The sequence below is a fragment of the Choloepus didactylus genome, chromosome 3 (genome assembly GCF_015220235.1).
Source record: "Choloepus didactylus isolate mChoDid1 chromosome 3, mChoDid1.pri, whole genome shotgun sequence".
NCBI classification, from domain to species: Eukaryota; Metazoa; Chordata; class Mammalia; order Pilosa; family Megalonychidae; genus Choloepus; species Choloepus didactylus.
In genome coordinates, this window is record NC_051309.1 from 152,875,300 (window position 1) to 152,900,597 (window position 25,298).

The 25,298-nt window shown below is 37.7% G+C and overlaps 1 protein-coding gene across 1 annotated transcript in view; it reads right to left on the reverse strand.

Annotated features, from left to right (window-relative positions):
* Window positions 1–25,298, reverse strand: part of MAML3 (mastermind like transcriptional coactivator 3) — a 440,660-nt gene that overhangs the window by 156,601 nt on the left and 258,761 nt on the right. The window contains 1 exon segment of the mRNA XM_037830699.1: window positions 22,506–24,047. Within this exon segment, the coding sequence (XP_037686627.1) occupies window positions 22,506–24,047 (1,542 nt within the window).

Genomic DNA, 25,298 nt, shown 5'->3' on the forward strand with positions numbered 1-25,298 from the left:
ATGATATGTGAGGCTTGTGCGCCACCCACACAAGCATACACAATTTAGTACTTGATTATATCAGCATACAGCACTAATACATCTAATGCTGCCTTGTTCAGTTGCCTCTCCAATTAGAAACAAAACGCTGAGGACAGGGACCACATGTTAAGCTTCTTTTGTTCTCCATAACACCCACTACCTTATTAGGCACCTAATAGGCATTTGATAAATATGTTTTGTTAAAAGAGGCTTGCCTCTGTTAATGAAATAAACGTGTTCCTGAAATCTTTGATTAAAGTGATTTTTTTTTTTTTTTTGGTAAATGGAATCCTATTTTAATCATACTGGGAAAGATGCAATGGGAATACTATGATAAGCCATTTTACAATGTGGATAATCATTCCATTTGAATTGTCATACATTTGTTACACTCTTGGACCTAAACCAGGGACTCTTATCCCGGGCGTCTGAGAAGCCCCTGAAATTCGTATGTAAATTTGTTGTGGGAATGTGTATTTTTTTCTGGTGATATTGCTATAGCTTTCATTGTATTCTCAAAGAGATGTGTTATTTAAAAAAAGAAAAAAGTTAAAATCCATGGGGCTAACGGTTCCACGGAAATGTTTCTAAGGTTCTAGGAAAATAGTTTACCAGCTTTGGTAAGTAGAAACTAACAATCAAAACTAACATTTGTTGAGCATCTGCTATCTGTTGAAGCACTTTACATTCATTGTATTTAATCTTCCCTGGGAGGTAGGCATTAGCATCTCATTTTGCAGATGAAGAAACTGAAGATTGGATGTTTAAGAGACTTGCCCTGGGCACACAGCTATTAAACATCAAATCTAAGATTTAAACCAAAATCATTTAAACATGAAATTTGAACCAGAATCTGGGCCCCAAATTCAGAGATTTGAGTTCAAATCTCTGCCTTGCCATTTAGTAGCTATGTGCCCTTAGAAAAATCACTTGACCTTTCTAAGCTTCAGTCTTCCTATGTATAAAATGGAGATAAAATAACTTTATGACAAGCTTTGGGAGAATTAAATGAGGAAATGTATGTGGAATGCGTAGATTACTGCTTGAAACATTGTATCCACTCAATAATAGTATTTTTTTTTTTTTTTTACAACTTTAAATCTAAAGGAATAGGATGTGCAGAAATAATGAATTGGTAAAATTTCTCTCACAAAATCAAAACAGGATAAAGGATACAAACAAATTCTCCTTCTCCATGAATGATAGTGCTGGTTTTAAAAAGAAATACTTAATCCTGACAATAAAAGCTCACAGGAAAAGAGTTCTAAAATAAGTCTTTTCCTGTGCATAGGTTTATATAAATTTCCTTCCCAATTTATTACTGTTGACATTTTATTGCTTAAAATAATCTTATGTGATCCAGAGAGTGCTACAGAAATAGATGGGGCACTCTGAGATGTGCTATGGTGCTACTGTACTAGTCAACATTGGAACAAATTATTTCACCCACATGTTTTGTGTAGAAGCAGAGAAAAGGGAAAATAGGCTGAAGGGCCTGATTGGTACTTACCAATTCTTGCCTTCATAGTCATTTATTATATGTAAGACAAAGTTCTTTAAAGTCCTAATTCTCCTGAGAAGGGAATTTACAGCTCTAGAGGTTTATATTAAAAAAGAAGGAAGATCTCAAATCAGGGCCTAACCTCACAACTGGAAGATCCAGAAAAAGAAGAACAAACTACACCCAAAGCAAGCAGAACGAAGGAACCAACAAAGATCAGAGCAGAGATAAAATGAAATAGAGAATAAAACAACAATAGAGAGAGAATCAACAAAATCCAAAGTTTGTTCTTTGAAAAAAATCAATAAAATCAACAAACCTTTAGCCAGACTGAAGAAGAAAAAAAGAGAACACAAATAACTAAAATCATAAATGAAAGGGAAGACATTACTACTGACACCAGAGAAATAAAAAGGATTACAGGAGGATACCATATGCCAACAAATTAGATAAACCAGGATGAAATGGACAAATTCTAGAAATACACAAACTACATACAATGACTCAAGAAGAAATAGAAGATCTCAACAGGCCAATAACTAGTAAAGAGATTAAATCAGTAATCATAAATCTCCCAACAAAGAAAAGCCCAGACAAGATGGCTTCAGAGGTAAGTTTTAGCAAATATTCCAAGAAGGATTACCACCAATCCTGCTCAAACACTTCTAAAAAACTGAAGAATGAAGTCTCCCTAACTGCTTCTACAAGGCCAACATCAATCTAATACCAAAGCCAGATAAAGATAACACAAGAGAAGAAAATAACAGACCAATCATCTCTTATGAAGATAAGTGCAAAAATCCTCAACCAAATACTAACAAATGGAATCCAATAACACATTAAAATAAATCAAGTGGAATGTACCCAAGGAGTGCAAGTTTGGTTCAAAGTAAGAAAATCAATTAACGTAGTACACTACATTAAAAGGATGTAGGAAAAATCCACGTGATTATATCAATTGATGCAGAAAAGGTATTTGACAAAATCCAGCACCCCTTCTTTATAACACCCCTAGAAAATTAGGAATATGATAAAGGACATATATGGAAAACCCACTGCTAATATAGTCAAGGCTGAAAGGCTGCAAGCTTTCCCTCTAAAATCAGGAACAAGTCAAGGATGCCACAGTCACTGCTGCTATTCAACAGTGAACTGGAAGGTCTAGCCAGAGCAATTATGCAAGAAAAGAAATAAAAGGCATCCAAAGTGGAAAGGAAGAAGTAAAACTTTCCCTATTTGCAGATGACATGATCCTATATACAGAAAATCCTGAAAAATCCACAACAAAGCTCCTAGAGATGAATTCAGCAAAGCTGGGGTACAAGTTCAACATGTAAAAATCAGTAGTGCTTCTATACAACAGTAATGAGCAAGCTGAGGGGTAAATAAAGAAAAAAAACTCCATTTACAATAGCAACCAAAAGAATCAAGTATCTAGGAATAAATCTAACCAAAGATGCAAAGGACCTGTTTGGAGCAAATGGCAAAACATTGCTAAAAGAAATCAAAGAAGACCTAAAAAATTGGAAAAACATTCTGTGTTCAAGGATCAGAAGACTACACATTGCTAAGGTGTCAATTCCATCCAAAGTGGTTTACAGATTCAACACAACCTCAATCAAAATTCCAACAGTATTATTTGCAGAAATGAAAAAGCCAATCATCAAATTTATACGGAAGGGTAAGGGATCTTGAATAGTCTTGAAAGCCATCTTAAAAAGAATGGAGTTGGAGGATTCACACTTCTCTATTTTAAAACTTATTACATAGCCACAGTAATCAAAACAGCATGGTACTGGTACAAGGACAGCCATATATACCAATGGAATCAGATTTAGAGTTCAGAAATCAACCCTCACATCTATGGCCAACTGATTTGACAAGGGTGTCAAGTCTACTCAACTGGGAAAGAGCAGTCTCTTCAACAAAACATGCTAGGAAAACTGGATGTCCATATGCAAAAGAATGAAGGTGGACCCCTACCCCATTCCTTATATAAAAATCAACCCCAAATGGATCAAAGACCTAAATACAAGATCTAGAACTATAAAATTCCTAGAAAAAATCATCTGGAGGCATCTTCAGCAACTTGTGTAGCAATGATTTCTTAGATTTTACACCTAAAGCACAAGCAACAAAAGAAAAATAGATAAATGGGACCTCATCAAAATTAAAAACTTTTGTGCATCCAAGGATTTTCTCAGGAAAGTAAAGACAGCCAACATAATGAGAGAAAATATTTGGAAACCACAGATCCAATAAGAGTTTAACATCCAGAACATATAAAGAAATCCTACAACACAACAATAAAAAGACAAACAACCCAATTTTAAAATGGGCAAAAGACTTGAAATAGACATTTCTGCAAAGATACACAAATGTCCAAAAAGCATATGAAATAATGTTCAACATCATTATCCATTAGGGAAATGCAAATAAAAACCACAGTAAGTTACCATTTCACACTCACTAAAATGGCTACTATTAAAAAAAAAACCTGGAAAATTATGTGTTGGAGAGGATGTGGAGAAATAAGGACACTCATTCACTGTTGGTGGGAATGTGAAATGATGCAGCCACTGTGGAAGACAGTTTGGAAGTTCCTCAGAAAGTTAGAACAGAAGTATCATAACTCACCAGCAATCCTACTTCTAGCTATATACCCCCCAAAATTGAAAGCAGGGACTGTAACAGTTAATTGTGCACTGATGTTCATGGGGGAAGCAACCTAAGTGTCCATCAACCAATAAATGGATAAACAAAATGCGGCACTGTATATACATACAATGAATTATTACTCAGCCATAAAAAAGGAATAAAATTCTGATATATGTGACATGTATGAACTGTGAAGACTTTATGTTGAGCAAAATAAGCCAGACACAAAAGGACAAATATTATATAATCTCACTGATATAAAATAATTAGAATAAGCAAATTCATAGTGTCAGAAACTAGAATACAGGTTACCATGGGCTGGGTTGGGGATAGAGAATGGGGAGTTAATGCTTAAATTGTACAGACTTTCTGTTTGGGGTCATGGAAAAGTTTGGCTAATGGATGGTGGTGATGGTAGCACAACATAGTGAACTTAATTAACAGCACTGAATCATACATTTGAATGTGGTTAAAAGGGGAAATTTGTATATATGTGTGCTGTTTTGTATATATTATGTCCCCCAGAGAAAGTCATTTTCTTTAATGCAATCTTGTGGGGGCAGATATATTGGTGTTGATTAGGCTGGAACCTTCTGATTAAATGTTTCCATGGAGATGTGACCCACCAACTGTGACTGACACCTTTGATTAGAGCGTGACCTCTTCATTGAATGTTTCCATGGAAATGTGGCCCCATCCATTCAGGGTGGGTCTTGATTAGTTCTCTGGAGTCCTGTCAAAAGAGCTCACAAATAGAGGAACCTCAGAGCAACTGAGAGTGACATTTTGAAGAGAAGCTGCAGCTAAGAGGAGACAAAACACCCCAAGAGCAACATTTTGGAGCATGCCATTTTGAAACACAACCAGGAAGCCAGCCACATGCCTTCCCAGCTAACAGAGGTTTTCCAGATGCCATTGGCCATCTTTCAGTGAAGGTACCCTATTGTTGATGACTTACCTTGGACACTTTATTGCCTTAAGACTGTAACTTTGTAATCAAATAAATCCCCTTTATTAAAGCCAATCAGTTTCTGGTGTTTTGCAAAATGGCAGCATTAGCAAACTGAAACAATATGTTACTAGATGTAAATTTTACTAGAGTAAAAATTAAAAAGAACAAACTATAAACCATAGAACACAAACTGTGTACCTCATTGTAAACTATGGAATATGGTTAATAATATAATTATACAGTATGGAATATGAAATATGGTTAATACAATTACACAATAATATAATTATAATAATATTCTTTCATCATTTTAAACAAACGTACCACACTAATGCAAGACGTTAATAATAGGAGTTTGGGGTCTATAGGCACCCTATATTTTCTGCATGATTTTAATGTAAACCTACAATTTCTCTAATCAAATAAAATCCTAATTTTCAATCAATAAAGAAGGAGTGGGTGCTGGCAGAAGCATGGAGATGTATGAGTGTACACTATAGTAGAGACCTCAACTCTTCCTTCCCTGCTGATAAGAAGGCCAATTAGATCCACCTATCTGGTTATCTATGTTTTCAAGGACCCAAGGCAGCCAGTTTTCTAAAATCAATAAAATTTTTGTTTTCTTCAGTGTCTGTGTCCTTCAGTGAAAATGACAAGGAGGTTGAGGTAACTTTAGAATTGTGGAGACAAAAATTCTTCCAGAGATAAAGATGAAAAGACCCAGGAAGTTGGATAAGAACACAATAAAATATATCCCAACATTCTCCCCAGTGTACCAAAATGATGCTAAAAAGGTACTAATTTTCAGACATTTTTAGACTGCTTCTCCATGACCAAAAGGGATGCAAGCCAGAAGTATACCAGCTCCTGTTTGCATGACCAAATACCATCTCAACAAAAAGCACCTAATACTCATAAAAAATAAGCATCTCTCTGGAAGATGGGGATGAAGTGATGAAGAGAGAGACATTGAAAAGTGTGCAAATTTGTCTTTCCAGTTATTACATTGTAGAAGAATAAAAGTGGTTCTGAAGCTAAGAGACCAATGAATTTGGCACAAATAGAAGAAATGAGATCGGAATTGTCAGATGTGATCTTTATAGGTGTTCTCGTTCCCACTTCATTCTGTGTCAATACGGAGGCAAAATAATCTTTAACAGCTGAAGTTTGGATTCAAATAGACTTTTCTTTGGGTTATAGTTTCAGTGCTTATTGTGTGACCTTGAACAGATTACTTAACTTTGGACACCTGAGTTTCAAGATCATTGAAGATGAAATGAAATGATTCATATCAGATCTTGGCACACAAAGCCTTCTGGGCACGAGACCCATTAACATGTACTTCCGTTTGGATCAGGGTTCCTCACCAGCAGCACTAGTGACGTTTGGGCTGGATAATTCTTTGTTGTGGGGGTTGTCCTGTGCATTGTAGGATGTTTAGCAGCATCCCTGGTCTCTACACTCTAGATGCCATGGCATCCCTCCCAAGCCCCACATTTTGACAACCAAAAATGTCTTTGGACATAGCCAAATGTCCCTTGGTAGAGTGGGGGGCTCAAATCCCCCTGATTGGGAAACACTGCTTTGGATCAATCCAAGTTCTAAAAGATGAAGACAACTCCACTCTTCTCATTGACATAAATATTTTTAAGGCCATACTTTAGGAAATCTGTACTCTTATTTTAAAAAGCCCAGCAATAAACAAATCACATAACCACTGGGGTCTTGGTTTCCTTATTTTGAGACCATTATTTCAAGGTTCCCTCTTGTTCTAAAAAACTCTATTACTATCTCATTCATTCCACCAAGGATTTAAAATGATTTGTCCAAATTAAGAAACTTATACAAGTAATACACATGAAACTGGAAAAATTAGGAAAAGAAAATATTACTGATAATTCCACTAGTTAGAACTAACTGGGGTTAACATTATTTTGAATGGGGTTTCAGATATTTTTGAAAACATGGATATGTCCATATACAAATACACATGCCCATATTCACACACATACCCACAAGTATTTCTTACATGCTTATCATTTTTCCCAGTCATTAACTCCAGCTATCCTCAGACCTAGTAGCAGGGTCTCTCTCTTTTTTTTTCAGAGGTACATTTTCTGAGAAGCGGTTCATCAATTCATGTTTTAAACTACCACCTGGATGTGGATGAACCTGAAATCCAAACCTCTAGTCCTTTATTTCTCAACAAAAGGCATTTAGTTGTATGTCCAACAGACAATGAAACCAAACAGTGTTAAAACCATCCGTTTGCTCAACTCTCCCTTTACCAGTGACTGATGGCTATCCTCAGTTGTTTAAGTTAGAGGTTTGGAAGTCAAATTTGACTCATCTCTTCCTTTATGTCCAACTGCTGCCCATGGTCACTTCCACCCATCTCTTAGTTTTTCTTTGGATCCGTTTCTATGGTCACACTTAAGTCAAGTCCTAATTATTTTGTTCCAGGTATGCTATTTCCTAGCATCTCTCCTGCCATTCACTTTGATCAAGACAGCACTCTCCTCTTTTCAGAAACCTACAATGACTACCTAGCACTTCTTGTATCAAAAGTTAGATCTTAAAATGAGTTCTGAAGGGCTTCCTCACTCCCTTTGGTCCTACTTCCAAGGCCTGTCTTTTACTGCTTCTCAGCTTGCATTTTCTATTATCAACACTTCTCAGCCCACAATTCCCTGACTTCCCTTTCTAAACAACAGTCCATTTAAACTAAAGTAAATCAAAGTATAGGACTGTCTTTTAGAAAAAAGCAAAACCAGAACATTAATAAATTATCCTTCAGTTACCAGTGCCACTAATTATTTATTATATTTATTATATTAGTCGGGTGTAACTTTTTAAAAGATTATTAATACATGGTTTATTATTTGTTTATTTTAGTTTCAAAAATATGTTTGAATTTTCACCAGGCTTGGAGAAATGTGTTTATGGTACTAGGAAGTCAAACTCAGGCAAACGATTTTCTTAATCCAAAAGACAGCTAGCTTTCTCAATTAAAAGGTTTATAAAAGAATAAGCCTTGAATTTGATCACTGTAACTTGGACAAAACGTCACTGTATTTATTATAAACAGGAACATATATGCTGTTATTTAAAAATATGTATTTTTTAATCCAGCTTTACTAGAGGATAAACTTCTTAAGGGGAGGGACCAGGCCTTTTACTTCCTTTGTGATGTGCATAGTAACAGGAATATGACTTTGTGTGCAATTGGTCCTCTATAAATGTTGCTAGGTGATTCATATTTGAAGGGGAAATGGAAAGAAAAGCCAGAAGGACTTAAAGGATTTGCGTGCATGCATCTTGCTGTGAATAATACAAAGGTGGAGAGAGATGACTAAGTGGACAGCATAGGGCACTGAGGGCTTTGGCCCCTGAAATATTCAGTAATAGGAAGTTGTAACATGACTAACGGCAGCACTCAGGTTGTGTAATGGAAAACTGAGGAACTGCAGATTGTACTGGAAGAACTCTTGCTGCACACAGAAGTGAATTACAGCATCAAATCTGTAATGCCTTTCAGGAGGAAATAGTTCAGTATGAACAAGAGGACAGATGAGCAGGGAAGGGATAGAAATTGGAGGGTTAGACATGCTTAAAAAGAAAAGGCAAAGGAAAGAATTCTTAAGACATAAATGGAAAATCATATAAATAATCAGGTTGGGTTTAGAGTGAACAATAGGTCAGATGCTAAGGTCCTCTAAAAAATTTATGTCCTACTTTAAATAAAAGCAAAGAAGTTGACATTGATTCTCGACCTTGAGGCATTACTTTGATATCAAGTCTGGGGCTGTTAAGCAGAAAGAAAACAATTCTTGTGTTTTTGGAGCCTGTGACTAACCATCCCCACCTCCCCACCCCCAAATATACCATCGAATCCATTTATCACTCACCCCTGCAGATGGTTCTGTTGATCATTGCCAGCTTAGCTATTCCTATCCTAAGTTTCCCTGTCCTCATACCACTTTAGCACTTTATAAAATGTCAAAAAAGCCATCCTTGGTAATAATGATGGTTTAAAATGTGTCCTTGAATTCTCAGACACTCCCTTCAGAAGGCAGAACCTAATTTCCCTCCCTATAAGGATGACTGGGGTTGGTGATTTGCTTCTCATTAATAGCATAAGGCAGAAGCAAAGATGTGTGACTTTGAGACTAGGTTATGATATGTAAGGCTTTGTGGTTTCCTCTTTGCTGTCTCTTGCATCACTCCCTCTGGAAAAGCACCTGCCATGTCATAAGAACACCCAAGCAGCCCTGTGGAGAGGTCCTGGTGGTAAAGAACCGAGGCCTCCAGCCAAGAGCCACGTCAGTGAGCCATCAGGATAGCAGATTCCCAGCCCCAGGTTGCTTCTGGGGTGACTGCAACCCCAGCTGACTGCTTGACTGTAACCTAATGAGAGACCCCGAGTCAGAGCCACCCAGACAAGCTGCTCCAAGATTCCTGCAGAAACTGTGCTGGATAATAAATATTTGTTGTTTTAAGCTAAGTTTTTGGGGTAATTTGTTACACAGCAATAGCTAACTAATAAATTAGTTTCTCCAATCAAGCTCTTTATTTTGGAGTTAAATTTTTCAGGTTTTACAAAATGCCTGTTTTAATCTAAATAAGCAGCACTCCAACATAAAAAAATAAAAAGCACTTAAAAATAATTGTTTTTAAAAATTATTTGGGGAACACTTGCTTACCTGCTCCTAATACATTAAACATTTAGATATTGTAAATCTTCAACTGAATTAAACTCCTAATTTCAACAAAGACAAACAGCTTTTCCCATATAACGGGGTTCCAGAAACAACCAGACTCTCAGACTAATGTTGGGTGAGGATCAGTTGATTATCTCTGAGGTGTTTTTCTCACTGAAGATCATTTAATGCATGCAAACAAAAAGGTGGCATTTTCATATTATATATTGTAAAACATAACAAATAAGTAATTTTTATTTTAAACAGAGGTAAATGCAGGAATAATAATCTGGTCATAGCCAGGATGAAAGAAAGCTCTTTTTATCAGCAGGGAAAGCTTGCTAAGAGTTGGCTTTTAAAAGAGAATATTAACATCCTTTTACTATTTTGTTTGCAGTCCCTGTCCATATAATTTTCACATATATATGACAATATGTTTTTATGAGAATGTTTCCATCTTTGTATGTCCAATAACTGGATACTGCAGGTACATAATAGATGCCTGTTGAATGAATATATGAAAGAATAGATGAATGAAGGAAGTGTAGAGAGAAACTGAAGCATGGTTATAATCTTCTAAAGGATTTAAGGAGCAAATATCATATATCATTAATTTTTAAAGTTTAGTAAACACATATAGTACCTACCATGGACTCAATACTATCTGGCATGCTTTATATCAGTCAATACACAGAATCGTCATGATAACTCTATTATCATTATCATCGCCATTTTCTAAATGAAAAACCCAAAGCTCAGAAAGGTTGCATAACTTCTCAAGGTCCTGCAGGTAATGAAATGGGGAAACCAGGACTTGTGCCCCTGTCCTGACGACAGAGCCGACTCCTCACCTCTACACTCAGCCACCTCCTTACCAAGGCAGTTCTTTATTCATCTCTAACTATCTCGCATCCAGACAGTTGTCACACCAAGAGAATGTGGAACTGGTGGGAATCTTGCAAAGGCTAGGAGAACTGTGCCTGTTTGTGGTGTTGGGAGGAATTGTGTTTATACACAGTGTTCTCTCACTAGACCACCAGTTTAACACTTTGCCAACTGTCCAATTACTCAGGTTCACGTGGAGCTAAATGGGTTCTTCTCCAGCTGCACACCTTTCTTTCTCAACTTAATTAATGAAGCTCATCAAAACCCTAGAAAACATGCCCAGAGCGCCAGCCACCCTCATTGACATGTTAATAGGGTGTCAGGTACGCCTGACCTCTCCACAGGCTGCTCACAAATATTACGTGTCCATGATCAGGTATGGATGCATAAAGTCCACGCTCCTTCTCTTGATAAGCAACTACAAGACCCACAAACGGCTGTGGGAGAATTTGAAGGCAATGGCTACACAGATCAGGGGACTTCTAATGGCAGGAGAGCTAAATCTGCTACGTGGCAGGTGGTGAAGAGGGGCAGACTCAGCACCATCCCAAGAGGGCCCCAGTGGGAAGCCCCGGGTGGGAGGAAGGCACTATATTGTTTCATGTAACAGATCATCACAGACTTGATCAACCCTTGGAGGAGAGCGCAAAGAAAAAGTGTAAAGAATTAAACTAATAAGTTTTTTGCAGAAATCTGCACTAATTCATTCTGTCTGGTTTAGGACTACACAGCTTTTAAAAGGCCACGTAAACAGCTGGGAGCTCAGAAATAGCAAAAGTAAATTCTATTGTTTGCATCACCTCTGGTCCTGCCTATTGCTTTTCTGATCACAGCAGATTTCGTAGTTGTTACTCTAAACCTGTGCTACCCAACACAGTACCACTATCCACGTGTGGCTACTGAGTATTTGAAATGTGGCTGCTCCAAAGGGAGATGTACTGTAAGTGTAAAAGACACATCTGATTTTAAAGATTTTGGTATGAAAAAAAAGAATGCAAAATACCTCACTAATAATTTTTATATTGATTACATGTTGAAATAATATTTTTGATACATTGGGTTAAATAAACATATAATATTATAATTAATTTCACCTGTTTCTTTTTCCCTTCTTAAATGTGGCCACCAGAAATTTTTAACTTATATGGTTTGCGTCTGTGACTCCCATTATATTTCTAATGGTCAATGCTGCTCTGGTGTTTGGAGCAGCTAAACCTGTCACTGCCCTGGGAAGGATGCTAAGGCCAAATCATTTCCCAAGTGTTTCCTCTGGCTTTTCCTGCCACACTAATGAAAATCTTACTAATAGGAGATAATTTAAGCTAGTGTATCTACCACGAAGGCTGCTATACAATCAGACTGAATTGCCTTGCATTCCATGGCCTTCTATCGCCCGTCAGCCTGACAGCTTCACACCACAAGTTCTGACTTGCCATGGCAAGAGCTCACAGTGGCACTGTGCATCACACTTATCTCATACCTATTGCACTGACCTGGGAGGCTGACTCTCCACTCTGCGTTTAGAGGTTTTTAGGAAGACAGCACGTGGACCCAGGGCCACTACCTATGGTTGTGTAGTTTATGCACAGCACAGTGGTGTCCGCTGGGGGGAGGGGTACAAGGGGGGCTGCAATCACACCAGGCTACTTCTTGTGGGGCTGGGGCTTCGGTTCATCTCCTCTAGGGGGGTGCGGGTTGGTGGTGGTGCTTTTTATCACCAAGGCACCAGAAAGACTAGAAGTGGCCGGAGGTGGATAGCTCTCTGCAACAAGAGATGATGTTTCTCCTTATACCATTGACTAACTTCAGCTTAGCACTGCAAGTACTCCTGTCTTAACAAGACTATTAAAGTGTTCTTTTGCAGAAAAGAAGCCCAAATAAATTCCCAAACATCTCAGGTCTAAAAGCAATTCCTATTCTAGGAAATCATAATATTAATAAACGGGAGTTATCAGTTTGGATACTATTTGGGGTCAATATTTACTGCTTATGAAATAAAAATGTACAGGTAAACTGTATATTTGCATGTATCATTAACTAATCATGACAGCTTATTGGAAATATAACATGAAATGTATTTTGATTCCTTATGCACTGTGTCAGTTGCAAACCATTTGGTATCATGAAGAAGATAAATTCTGCAGAAACTTGCCCAGGAACCAGGATATAATAGATATCTTTGTTTAGGAAAACAGGAGTTTTTCAGAGTTTTGTAACTTATAGAAGAGCCCAAAGTTGCTATGAAAAGTTAATGAATGTTGGCTTGACATGTTTCAAAGCTTAGAAACCGGCTCCTCTCATTTACTTGTAAAATGACTATATTTAGAGAGGGCTCTTTTCAAATAATAGATAAGATGTGACCAAATAAATAGCTATACTAGAAATATTAAGCAAAAGGAACATATGATAGCCTGTTATTACTCTAAATAATAAAAGCAACCATTTTCATAATAATATGAATTTATTGAAAAATAAACATTTGTAAAAACAAAAAGCACAGATTAGCTATTTGTAGCTCAATTTAGCACAAACTTTAAAAATGCTATGAGTTTGCTTCACACCTTTTGCTGAGTGTGGAAAGAGTACCTTGGCAAATAAGAAATATAAATCAGAAGATAAGATAAATAATAATAAGGTAAATAAATGTCCAAATTGCTTTTAAACATAAATAAGATTTGATATTTAGACTTGCATATGACATGATCATGGTGTCATCTTTCAGAAAATATTATCCCATCCTACTTTCAACCTAAAGGTCATAGACATTTGATTCACTCCCCTTTAATCTCATCATATATTCAATCATCGAGTTCTGTTGTTTCTTCCTCTAAATGCCACTTGTTCCCACTTTTCCTTAAATTTTAATTGCCCCATCCAGAGTGAGATTCTTACTCTCTCAACTTCAGATATTAGAAAGTCCCTTAACTCTTCTCCCATTCAAATTTCACCTCAGTCTTTCCCAACAAAAACGCTTTGCTCCAGCCTGAATAATCTGCATTGTCCACTCCAGGATACCAGAATGTCTTTCCACTCACCCTCCATCCATCTAACTCCTACTCGTTCTTGGTTTCCCTCAGAGTTTCTCTCCCCCTTGGAGGCTGTTCTTGTCTACCCCAGGCCATACTGACCCTGCCTCCCTTCTCTGTCCATGACCCTCAATACAGAACTCGGTAAGGTGACACTTAATCACTTGCTGCCCTGTACTACCCTAACGTGTGTGCCTCCCCCTCTCCCGACTAGAGCGTACATTCCTGGGCACTAGGCACTGTAGATTACATTACTTTGTTATTCCTTCTTGGTTCCTGATACTTAGAATTTTAGGAATGAAAATGCATGAGGGGGTATAACTGGTTAAGTTTCACAATTTTCTATTCTTGTGTCAGACCCTTAGGCTAGTGGGCTCCTGTCAGGGATTTAAAAAACTCTGACTTACTCTTCTCACCTCGAATGCACTGAATACCCATAAGGGGCATGGGCAGGGCCCCAGGCAGTAGACTGTACCTTGAAAGGAAAGGAATCTAAGACTCAGGAAGTGGGATGAAACTGGGTTTCTGACAGAGACTATACCTCCTCGAAGTCCAAGAGCACCTGGGAAAGGGGCCAGGACACCATCCCTGATGTAACAGAGTGTCAGAACAGGAAACACAGGGTTTTGTCACTACTGATGTGCCTGAAAGCAGCCTGCCCTGAGGAGGATATCCAAAAAGAGGCTTTAAGTAAGCCATGTGCTTCCTTTAATTTGTGCTCTCTCCATTCCATTGCAATCTCTCTTCTTAGAGATCTTGAGGATAGCAGTTTGGCACTCACAAGGCCACACCCTTAGAGGTCCTGAAATGGAGAAATGAATAATCAACACTCTCCTGGAGAGGGGAAGGAAATTCCACCCCTTCACCATGTCATGGGAGTTGGGAGCCCTATTAAGAAAATCAAAAGAAGTAATTCTATGATTTACAAAATACAGATAAGATCCACCAGAACTGATCTCTTAAAAAATTCACTCCATACTAAAAAAGAAAAAATCCATTAAACTCAGAGTAACCTAATTTTTCCACCTTATCAGAAATGATACAAGTCTTAGACATTATAGAATTTATAGTTCCACAGACAGTATGGCCATATTTAAGCATATACAAATATTGAACAATGAAATAAGCCTAGGCTACTTCAACCACAGTTCCAGTTTTACCTTATGTACTATTTCTCCAGTAGAAGCAGGTGTGTGTTGGGGGTGGCGGTTGTCGCTTATTAGAATGCCCATTCCTAGGGCCTCAGCCCGTAACTACTGATTAAGAGTCTTTGGCAGTGAAATCTGATTATCTGGCTATTGAACAATTTCCCTAGGTGATTCTTAGGCACATAAATTCTCAGAATCACTGCTTGAGGGTTGTTGCAAGCTCTTTTAGTAAACAAGAATATTCTATCCCACAAAACCTTTAAGGCGTATTCTCATAGAGAGCCAGTTCAAACTTCTTTCTTCCACAATACTATTGTAAAACTAATTCTTTTCCTAAAATTTTTACTTTTCTGCTGTTCACTCTTAGTCTTATATTTTTAAGCCTCTGAAAGAATAGCAACCAGAATTTTCAAAATACGCCAGTATGTGTTTGGAGATGATGTTTTCTACCCATCAGCAGAACACCTGAGTTGTTATCAGGACTTTTGTAGCAGCTCTGCCCACTGGTTTCCCTCAGCGGGTGACACTGGCACTGGATTCACTCAGTGATGAGAGTTCTGTCAATATTTTTCCTTGTATTTGAGTTGCCAGACACTATTGGCTCAGTCAGGGTCATGGAACCTAAATTGTTTTTACAGTCCTTGAAGTTAGTCAATATTTTCAAGTTTAAAAAAAAAAAAAACTAGTCAATGTTACAATCGCAAGATCTTATTCTAAAATAGCATGATGATAATGCTACGTTTGCTGTCCTTTTGAATACATGTGTTTGACACATGTAAACTTTGTTAAGAGAGCACTTTGAGTGGAAACTTGCCCTATTAAAGGCAAAAAACAATAGAAGAAACAATGTGAAATTTGTTGCAAAATATAAATTTCAATATTGGACAATATTCAATATTCGAGTAGAAAGGTGCTGAATGTCACTAAGGGAGACTCTGGTAGATTGAACATTCATAACGCTGTACTATAACCGTAAGGGATAAGATGATATAAACATTCAAGAACAGAGAGCATGGTGGATGGAAATAGTATTAGAGGAATGTCAATAAAATTTTGGAAGATGAAAATCAGATGGCAGAGTAGTAAATGACTTAGGCTCTTAGAAAAAAACTAAATCTAATCCTGGAGCAGAGGAAGCCAAAAAGAAAGCAAGGTGGTTCAACCTAAAGAATACTGTGGCGACTCAGAAATCAGAATGCCAAGGTGACGGGAGCAAGGGGTGGGGGTGGGGTGGGTGCCAAAAGTAAAACTAGTTGAAATCCTGTATAATTAAGAGGTGGCCCAGATACCTCACCCCCTGCCCCTCAACTGAAAGATGGTAGGTAGGTGCCTTCTTTACTCTTTGGAGAGATTAAATGACAAGACTCAGGATCTTAGACCTCAAGCCTGGCTGAGAATGGTTGAGGAGCCATATGAAAACAGGGAGATTAAATGAAAGTCTTTAGTGAGATATCCTTCACTAATACCACCACCTAACAACTCCCTAACCCGCTCAGCTCTAGAAAGTCTGCATCCAGATTTATAATGCTCAGTGAAGAGGCAGAGAGAGTCTTCTCTGACTGGCCCAGGAGAAAAAAAATTTACAGATCTTGACCCAGTAAAATGGGTAGGTACTAACCCTATAGCAAAGCCCCACATTTGACAAGCCCTGTCTAAGCACACAGATCAATTAATTAGCTTTATTGTGCCTCACACTTAAAATAAACAGACATTTGAGAAAAGCTTCTAGCAAGAAAGAGAGACAAAATAAGCATATGGAAAAGGGGCACTTGGAAATAGATACAAAGCAGGTAGTATAAGAAAACAATTTAAAAATGATAATTAATATCCTTAGATTGAAAAGGATTAATCAGAGAACAAGAAAGAGCTTATGGAAATTAAAATTGTGTTAAGTAAAGTGAAGTATTAGGGCTGAAGGTAAAGTTAAGGAAATCTCACACAACATAAAAGACAAAGGCATGGAACATAGAAAAGATATGAAAATTAGAAAAAAATCCAGGAGGTCCAATACATGGTGAGTAGACATTTCAGAAAAGGAAGAGAGAGAGGGAGAAAGAGAGAAGGTAAGGAAAAAATGGTCAAAGAAATAATATAAGAACATATTCCAGATCTTAAGGACACAAGTTTCCAGATTTTTTTTTAAAGCTCATAGTACCCAACAGTGAATGAAAAAGCCATACTAAAGCATATCATAATGAAATTTCAGAGACAAAGGGAAGATTCAAAAAGCTCCCAAAGAGGAAAAAACAGATCACACACGTAGGTTGACAGATCTGAATGGCACTGGACTTAACAGTAAGAAAGCCAGAGGACCATGAAGTGATGCCTTTCAACATCTGATTGAACGTGTTTTCCAAACTATAATTCTACATCTGGCTAACTATCAAACAGATGTGAGGAGAGACATTCTAAAAAATAGTTGCTTAAGAAGCTATGTGCTCCACCAATTTGAGGGAACAGACCAAGAAAGAGATAGAGAGATTAAAAGAAAAAACAAAACAAAACAAAAAAAACAGATGATGTGAAATAGAAGAAGGTGAAGCAAATTCCAAGTATGACAGTGAAGGGTAGGCTCACTTGAGCAGCAGGCTAAGAAAACTGCAGACAGAAGCAGATTGGGGCAAAAGAAGAGAATCCTTCAAGAGAGACATCAAGAGAGCAAGCACACAAGAAAGGAGGGAAGAGGAAATGGAGAGAGTGAGGGAAGGCAGAGAAGATACAGAAAGAGAGAAAAGGGAAGAAAAGACAAGAAAAATGGATTATTTGATATGTTGATCATACTGAGAATTTTACAGGGCCAGAAAAGTTTGAGGATGGATTGAAGGTAGATGCAGAGCTAACAGTAGAAAAATGAGGCAATTATTCCTTCCAGGAAAAACAAAACTTTGTGAAAGAAAGGAAACATAATCATTATATACTATAGGACTAAACTGAAAAATATTTACTAGACACGTAAACATGGAATATGTTTTAAATTATAATTTGTGATATATCTAGTTATACTGAGAGTACAGGGAAGAGAAAAGAATGAGTGGATGGGGGAATTGTGTATGTTTGTGAGGAAACGGCACAAGTGAACTGAATCTGTGTGTTGTATAGAATCAAATAACTGAAACTCCGAGAAACAATAGTTTATGAAGATAAGAGAAAATAATTAATGAACTGAAGTGGCTGCCTTTAAGAAGCAGAAATTAAGAATGGAGGGGGTAAATCAGGGGACAGCTATTTGTTATCATAAGCCTTGCAGTACTATTTGACTTTCTGAACCATGTACATATATTATTTGGATAAAATAAACAGTATACGTTTTAAGGGAACTGAACAAAGAGGCTCCAGGTTTCTAAAGTTAAGGAACTAGTATTTTCAAAAGGATTTCTGTGAAGTCTGTGACTATTGGAGCTCTGTTCTTTGATGTGGGGATTTTATGGCTAAAAAGCTTTATATACTTTAAGTGGTATTCAACAAATTTTGGTAAAATAAAATTGAAAGGGGAAAACCTGTGTAATATGAGCATATATGTACTTACTATGAAACACACAACCACAACAGAAAACAATCACGTAAGGAATAAAGCAGCAGAGGAGTTTATGATCCATCTAGTCCAATCATTGAAATTAACAAAAAAAAAAATTAGCATCGCAGTTTGGAAATTATTCACTTTTCATTATTCCATGTAGAATTATTCTTGGATTCAGGGTATCCTTGTAACATTCCTTGACCAGCAAGCAGTTATTTGTCTTTGGTTCACTTCTTTCATAATTGCTCCATTGTTTTTCGTCTGTCAGACACAGAGATTGAGCTTGCCATACCAGTAATCACATTGTTGTTCCACTGGTTCAAGATAACCACCTCCTATCAAAGGATTCTTTTTCAACTTGCCTTTCCAGTTCTTCTATTTGATCTCAAAAGCAGCTTTGGGTTATCTGAGCTAATGCTGTTTCCATTGGAGCTGATAATCAACTGTAAGCATATTTTTGGCCCAAACTTTTATAATCATCATCAAATGATGTATTAAACATCCTTATATTTAGGACACAGTGACAGCGTTAGGCACTATGCAAAAATTACTGAAAAAGAAAAGAGACAGTGAGCAAGGACATGTGTGTGTGTGTGTGTGTGTGTGTGAAAGAGAGTTTCTGCCCATGAGAAACACAAGCTTAGGAAAATAATAGCAACAAGTTCTTGTTATTTTATCACAGAAACCAGAAACACATATTTAAAAACTAAACAAAATTCTTATAGTGGTGGAAATTTTATTGATATTTGTATTATCACTGTTTTAGCTGAAGATTTATAGGAATTAAGAGAAGATGGTAAGGAGTGAAAAGGAGATATAAAAAAAAAGGGAGATATACAAAGAAAGAGGAAAAGAGAGTGGGTGTGAGGAGAGGATTTTAGAATTCTCTCCAAAAGTGAGGATTCACAACTAATATATATAAATGAATAGGAAATAATGGTATGCCCTCTATCCAATGGGCAAATTGGATGAAATAAAGATGTTTATTTAAGAATTAGCAAGTGTAAACATTTTTTAATAGGAAATTTCCCTTCCTTAAAAAATGTATTATCCTGATTTACAATTAATACACATGATAGGAAATTTAAAAATTCAGTAAACTATAAAGAGAAAAACAATAATCATTCATAATTTTACCAGCCAGAAATAACATTCCCAACATTTTGGTTATTCAGTATTAATATATATATAAATAAATATATATTAAATATGTCTATTAAAAATACAATTTGGATATGTCATTCAAAATTTTAATGATCTGCTTATTTCATTCATGCTGAGAATTTCTTTATGATTAATGATTCATTAATGTTGTGATTTTCATATATATTATTTACTTTACCAAAATATTTATCTTGCTTCCAATTTCTCACTATTATAAGTAACACCATGTGCATAATCTGTGTACATACATTTTTGTTCCATTCTCTGATTAAAAGGAATAATAAAGAAATTTTGACAAGTGGAATTACTAGATAAACATTCAAAAATTTTGAAATAAGATTTTTTGGTCCTATTTTTGGTTCCCTCTCTTTTGAACTATCCAAAAACTGAGTGCATTTCTATTCATTTCTGAGAGAAATGACATTTTCTACAAATATCCAAAATAAGTAAACATCTCTATAAGAAAATTATTTATTTATTTTGAAATAAAATTAATTATTTATTTTTAAATAAGAGTCTAGTGTTCTCCTATTAGCTTTGGTGCTGGAGTAATTCATTAAAACTAAGTGTTGATCATGGTCCTTGTGGCCAACTAAGAATAAAGTGAATTTTCACTAGCAGCAGCAAAAAACAAATTTGAACTACACCTATATATAATGATATTTTATACCTTGTCTGTAATTTGTGCTTGTATTTGTGCAATGCACTGCAGATAGTGTAATTAACTATTCTGAGAGCTATGTAAATACTGCTCCATAATCAAATAAAAGCATGAAATAAATGGTATATTTGCAGAAAGATATCCACATGTTTATATATGTATTTTGAAGCTTGTTTCAAACAGTGGTGAGTTATTATTTCATTAAAAAGCATGGTTTTGCCTGATGGTTCCTATGAGATTAAGAACTGCTTATTCTAATGAGACCCCACAATGGAAGATTCTGTCTACCCTGAAAGAGCTTTGTGAGATGGAAGAAAGAGAGGATGAGTACAGAGATTTAATCCAGAAAACCATCACTTTTGCTTCTTTACCTGATTGAGCCCTTTCGAAACAAGACCTCTGCAGCTAAAGGCTCCACTTACTTGCAATTAGGCAGGCACAAGAATCTGAAATAAGTAGCGTTAAAACTCATGCTCCAGCAAAGATAGGAATTTCATCCCAAAGACATTTAGTGAGAGTGGGGAGTGAGGACAGGTGCACCCTGGTGCCCACAGGTCCACAGAGTCTGTGAGCTAGAATTAATCATCTTTGGTGTGGCCCAGAGGAAATCTTCAACTGAGTCTGGCATAAAAACAGTGAATGTAGAAGCACAATTTGTATTAAGATTAATAACAGACCATTCTGACAGTTTGCAATCTTATAAACCTTCTGACACATCTGGGCTACAGCAAACATCCCTGTATATTGCCTGTATTTTTGCCTGCTCCAGAACTTAATAACAAAGCATACAAGATAGCTGCATTTTCAAGTGATATATTTTTTAATGATACCCACAATAAAACATAAAAGTTCATATTTCAGTGATGTTTTTATACCAGCTACTGATTGCAGGTGTAAACCAAGTTGTGTGTGTGTGTGTGTGTGTGTGTGTGTGTGTGTGTGTGTGTATGTATGCTTTTATCCAGAGAGAATTTCTTCAGAGCATGCCAGCATGCGCAAATAAGAAACCACTGTGAGATTTTGGGTTTGGAAGGCTGGGAAGGACCAGAATCAAGCCACGGACCTAGGCCTGCTACTTCAGGCCAGCATCACATCCAGCATGCAACCTCCATTCAGCTAGAGGGGAGGGCGAGGCAGAAGCAGAAGATACAAGATGCAAACCACCATCTAATGATGAAGAACCATTGGCATCACTTCCCAGTACTTCTGATTCATCCATTTGTGGACACATATCCAACATTAGCTAGAACCTCTTTATGCATGTCAAAACAAAGACTTTTCTGCAAAATCTCCAACTAGAATTGCAACATTTGCATCCCAAGAGGATTCAGGCACAGAAGAGCAATTGGAAGAAAAGTGATCCCTCATGAATTCATCCATGTAAAGGGAAGGTCAGTATAGCAGTACACTTCCCCTTTCCTTCAGGATAGATAAAGTGTTAAATCAAAGGGGCACTGGCTGCTTGCCCCCATGAGTGAAATGATTGTCAATGAGTGTTCACTCCACATCTTATTGCCACTCATTTTTACCATTGACTGCTGACAGTCCTACACCCCTAAATCAGGATGTCATGTAAGGAAGACAGTGGGAAAGACCAAATTTTATTTTAGTCAGCAAGAAGATCTATTCATCATCAATTTTTCTTGAATTAGAGCTGAACGAATTGGAGAGGTGTTACTATACTCCCAAGTCACTAGCTTCTAACTGCTCTAGTCCAGCAACAAATGTTTAACTGTTGAATGATTCTACAAAAATCGACCCTCCGCTTCACCTTGAAAATACTGAAAATTCTCCCACATTTGAACATCTAGTATCCAAACTTCCCATTATTCATAATTTAGTAAAGTGGGTAAAGGTTTTTCAGGGCCTTGATATTCCTAAATGCTCCCATCTTCCCACAACCCGCACTCAAGACTGTACTATCTGAGAGAGAAGCTACAGAGGGAACACCATGTTTTCCAGGTGACCCCTGCAGCCCTTCTCCCTCAGAGTGAGAGTTTAATGTAATTTTTGTTTTCTTACATGCTGCCAGGAATAATAAAAGTTTGATCCCTAGGCATTCAACTCTCGGGGAGGAACTGTAAGTGCCATCCTTTTCAATCGCTTAGAAAAAAGGAAGAAAAACAAACCTGGCAACTACATGAGGATGTGTAGGGAGGACTGCTGCAGGTAATGAAACCCCTCTACAGCTGAAGCTTGGTGAGAACCTCACGTGGCCAGTCCGAAATGCACCACTAGCACTGCTCAAAGTGTGTCACGTTTTCACACTTACCTGACTATGGGATGGAAGTGCAGCATAAGCCATGGGCTGATTCATCACTCCTTTCTGCTTCATGAGAAGCATGCGTTTTTGGTCCTCACTTAGGTGTGCCCTGGGAGCCTGGAGCTGTGGTGGGGGTGGCTGCTGCTGCTGCTGGATATATGGCATCAAGGGGTTTTTGTTGGTGTTGGTCATTGGTGGTGTCATTCTCTGACTCAAGTCTGCATTAAAATGAGTCAGAGGTTTAGTGTTGCCATAAGTAAGAATATTGTGCTGTTTGTTTAAAGAGTTTGTCCCCAAGTTATTTGGCTGCTGATTGATCATATTCATGTGATTCTGAGGGAGGTAGTTATTCATTGTCGTCTTCTGCAGGTTGTTTGCCATTGGAGGCACTATGGGGTTTTGGTTGTTAAAGGCTTGAGGGTACATCATTGGGCTATTTGGTTTTTCTCCAGTAAAAGCTGCTCCATATGGACTGGATGGAGGTCCCAAGGGAGACCAACTTGAAGTCTGATTTGAGTGTTGCTGCTGCTGCGGCTGCTGCGGTTGCTGCTGCTGTTGCTGCTGCTTCTGTTGCATGAGTTTGGCCCTTTGCTGCTGCTGTGCAGCCATCTGCTTGAGTTGCTCAGCTGGAGACATGTCAGAGTTGGGTACAGCCACAGGGCCTGACCCTGAACCTGCCACCGTCACTGCTGCTGGATTCAGGAGATAACCATTTCCAGGCCGTGGTTGAGCCTGGCCGGGAGTGTGGGCTTGGTTTGGAGTTTGAGGGGACTGGACAGCACAGTTTGCTGGTGAGCCAGCTGGGTTCGGAGCTGCTGGAGTGCTGGCAACAGAAGGTAAACTAGTGGCTGTGGAGACAGTAGAAAAGGGAGGACCAGAAGAAGAAGGCCTCGCTTGGGGAGATCCCATGGAGATGTGTGCAAAGGGCGAGTGAGAGGGTTCACTCTTCACACTTGTGCTCTCCTGGGAAAGAGGGGTCTCAGCCGCTGGCCGGGAGAATTCTGGCTCCTTCTTCTCTTCAAAGTCTTCATTGAACAGGTCCTGTATGTCATCTTCAGGAACTGTGTTGGCTAATTCATCTATTAGTTCTTGCCATTCCTGATCATTCAGGTTAATGTCTGAGAAGAGCTTGTTCTGATTTGAAAGAGATGTTTCTGATGTGTCTATGCAAGTAGGGTCATCTAGAGGTTCTTGTTTGAGGTCCTTGCTCTGCAAAATGGTGAAGCTATCCTCCAGGTCACTGCAACCATTTACAGGAAGTTTAATCTCTGGGAGTCTACCATTCTTACCTAGATCTTCTAGAAGCCCAGGAGTGTGACTTGCACTATTCTGCAAAGGCAAAGAAGGCTTCAAGTCAAGTTGGTGAAGAGGAGAAGCTGAAGACAGTGGCATGTTGTTGGGCAAATTGTTGATGGCATCCATCCCTGCAGGAATGTCCTTTCGGATTCGCTTACTAGGTGGAGAAAAACTCCCATCACAAGCACCATTCTGCTGGTCTCCATTAAGTGGTGATCGGGCTCCTTCCAACTTCCTTTTCACAGTCTCTTGTAGCTGGAAAACAAAAAGGAAAGAGGATGACTAAATCTGCAAGTATATTTTATTGTTTAAGCAACACTTTTGCTATGAACTTGCTTTCTAAATAGCTTGGAACACATAGGAAAGAAATTCTACTTCTAATTTCAAAATCAGCCATAGTTTCAATTCAAATTCTATGGAAAAAATTTTTATCTAAGGGCACAACTTATATGGCTAAGAGAGAAAATAAACTAAATGTTGGAGGGTGGGGAACAAAAGATAAAGTTGAGTTAAAGGCAATACTCCTTTCATAGGGAAGAACTGTCTGCCATTATTTTCCAAATGAATGCTAGACATGAGACTTGGACTAAAATTTATCATGCTGGAGAAAGATATTAATACCTATCTTAAACTCTTGCCACATCATAATTGAGAACATGAAGGAATTAAATCAACAAACTTTTAAAGAACACAATAAAAAACCCTCTAAGAATACAGAATTTAATACATTTATTGAATAGCATAAAACAAAGATTAATGTTTAATGTCATACAAAACTTCCTTTCAGTTCTCATTTTACTTGACCTCTCAATGCCTTTTGATACAGTAGCCCACTGTCTTCTAAAATCACTGTCCCATTGGCTTCCATGAACTTGTACTCTCCTGAATTTCCTGCTTTCTATCATTCTGCTCCTTCTCAGTCTCTGATGTATCCTCCTTTCTCTCCTCTAATGGTGGGATCCCTCAACGTTCTGTCTTAGGCATTTTTCTTTTTCTTCTTAATTTACATGCTAGCCTAGATTTCATCTATTACAACTTCAACCATCTTTGATGACTACAAAACAATATATCAAACTCAGTCTTCTCCGATGTGCCCCACTAAATCCAAGGTTTTCCTCTTGGGTATTTCACAGACATCTAGAACTCAACATGTCTAACATTGAGCTATTGTCTTTCATTACTCAAAACATGACTCTAGCCAATGTTTTCTACCTTAGTATCTACCTAGCTTTCCAAGTCAGAAACATGAGCATTTTTCTTGAAACCTTCCACATGACCAATCAGCAAGTCCAATGTATTCCACTCAGTGTGCCCACTCATCTCCATCCTCACTGCCATTATCCTGGGCCATGATATCATTATCTCTTGCTAGGTTGCTTCAACAGTCTCCTCACTTGTCTCCTTGTCCTTCCTCCATTCAGCCATCCATTCACTCCTTCATCTTTTCTTTTATTCATTGTTTGGCTCTCCATCAATTTAGTCTCTACACTGCCACCTCTTTTGAAA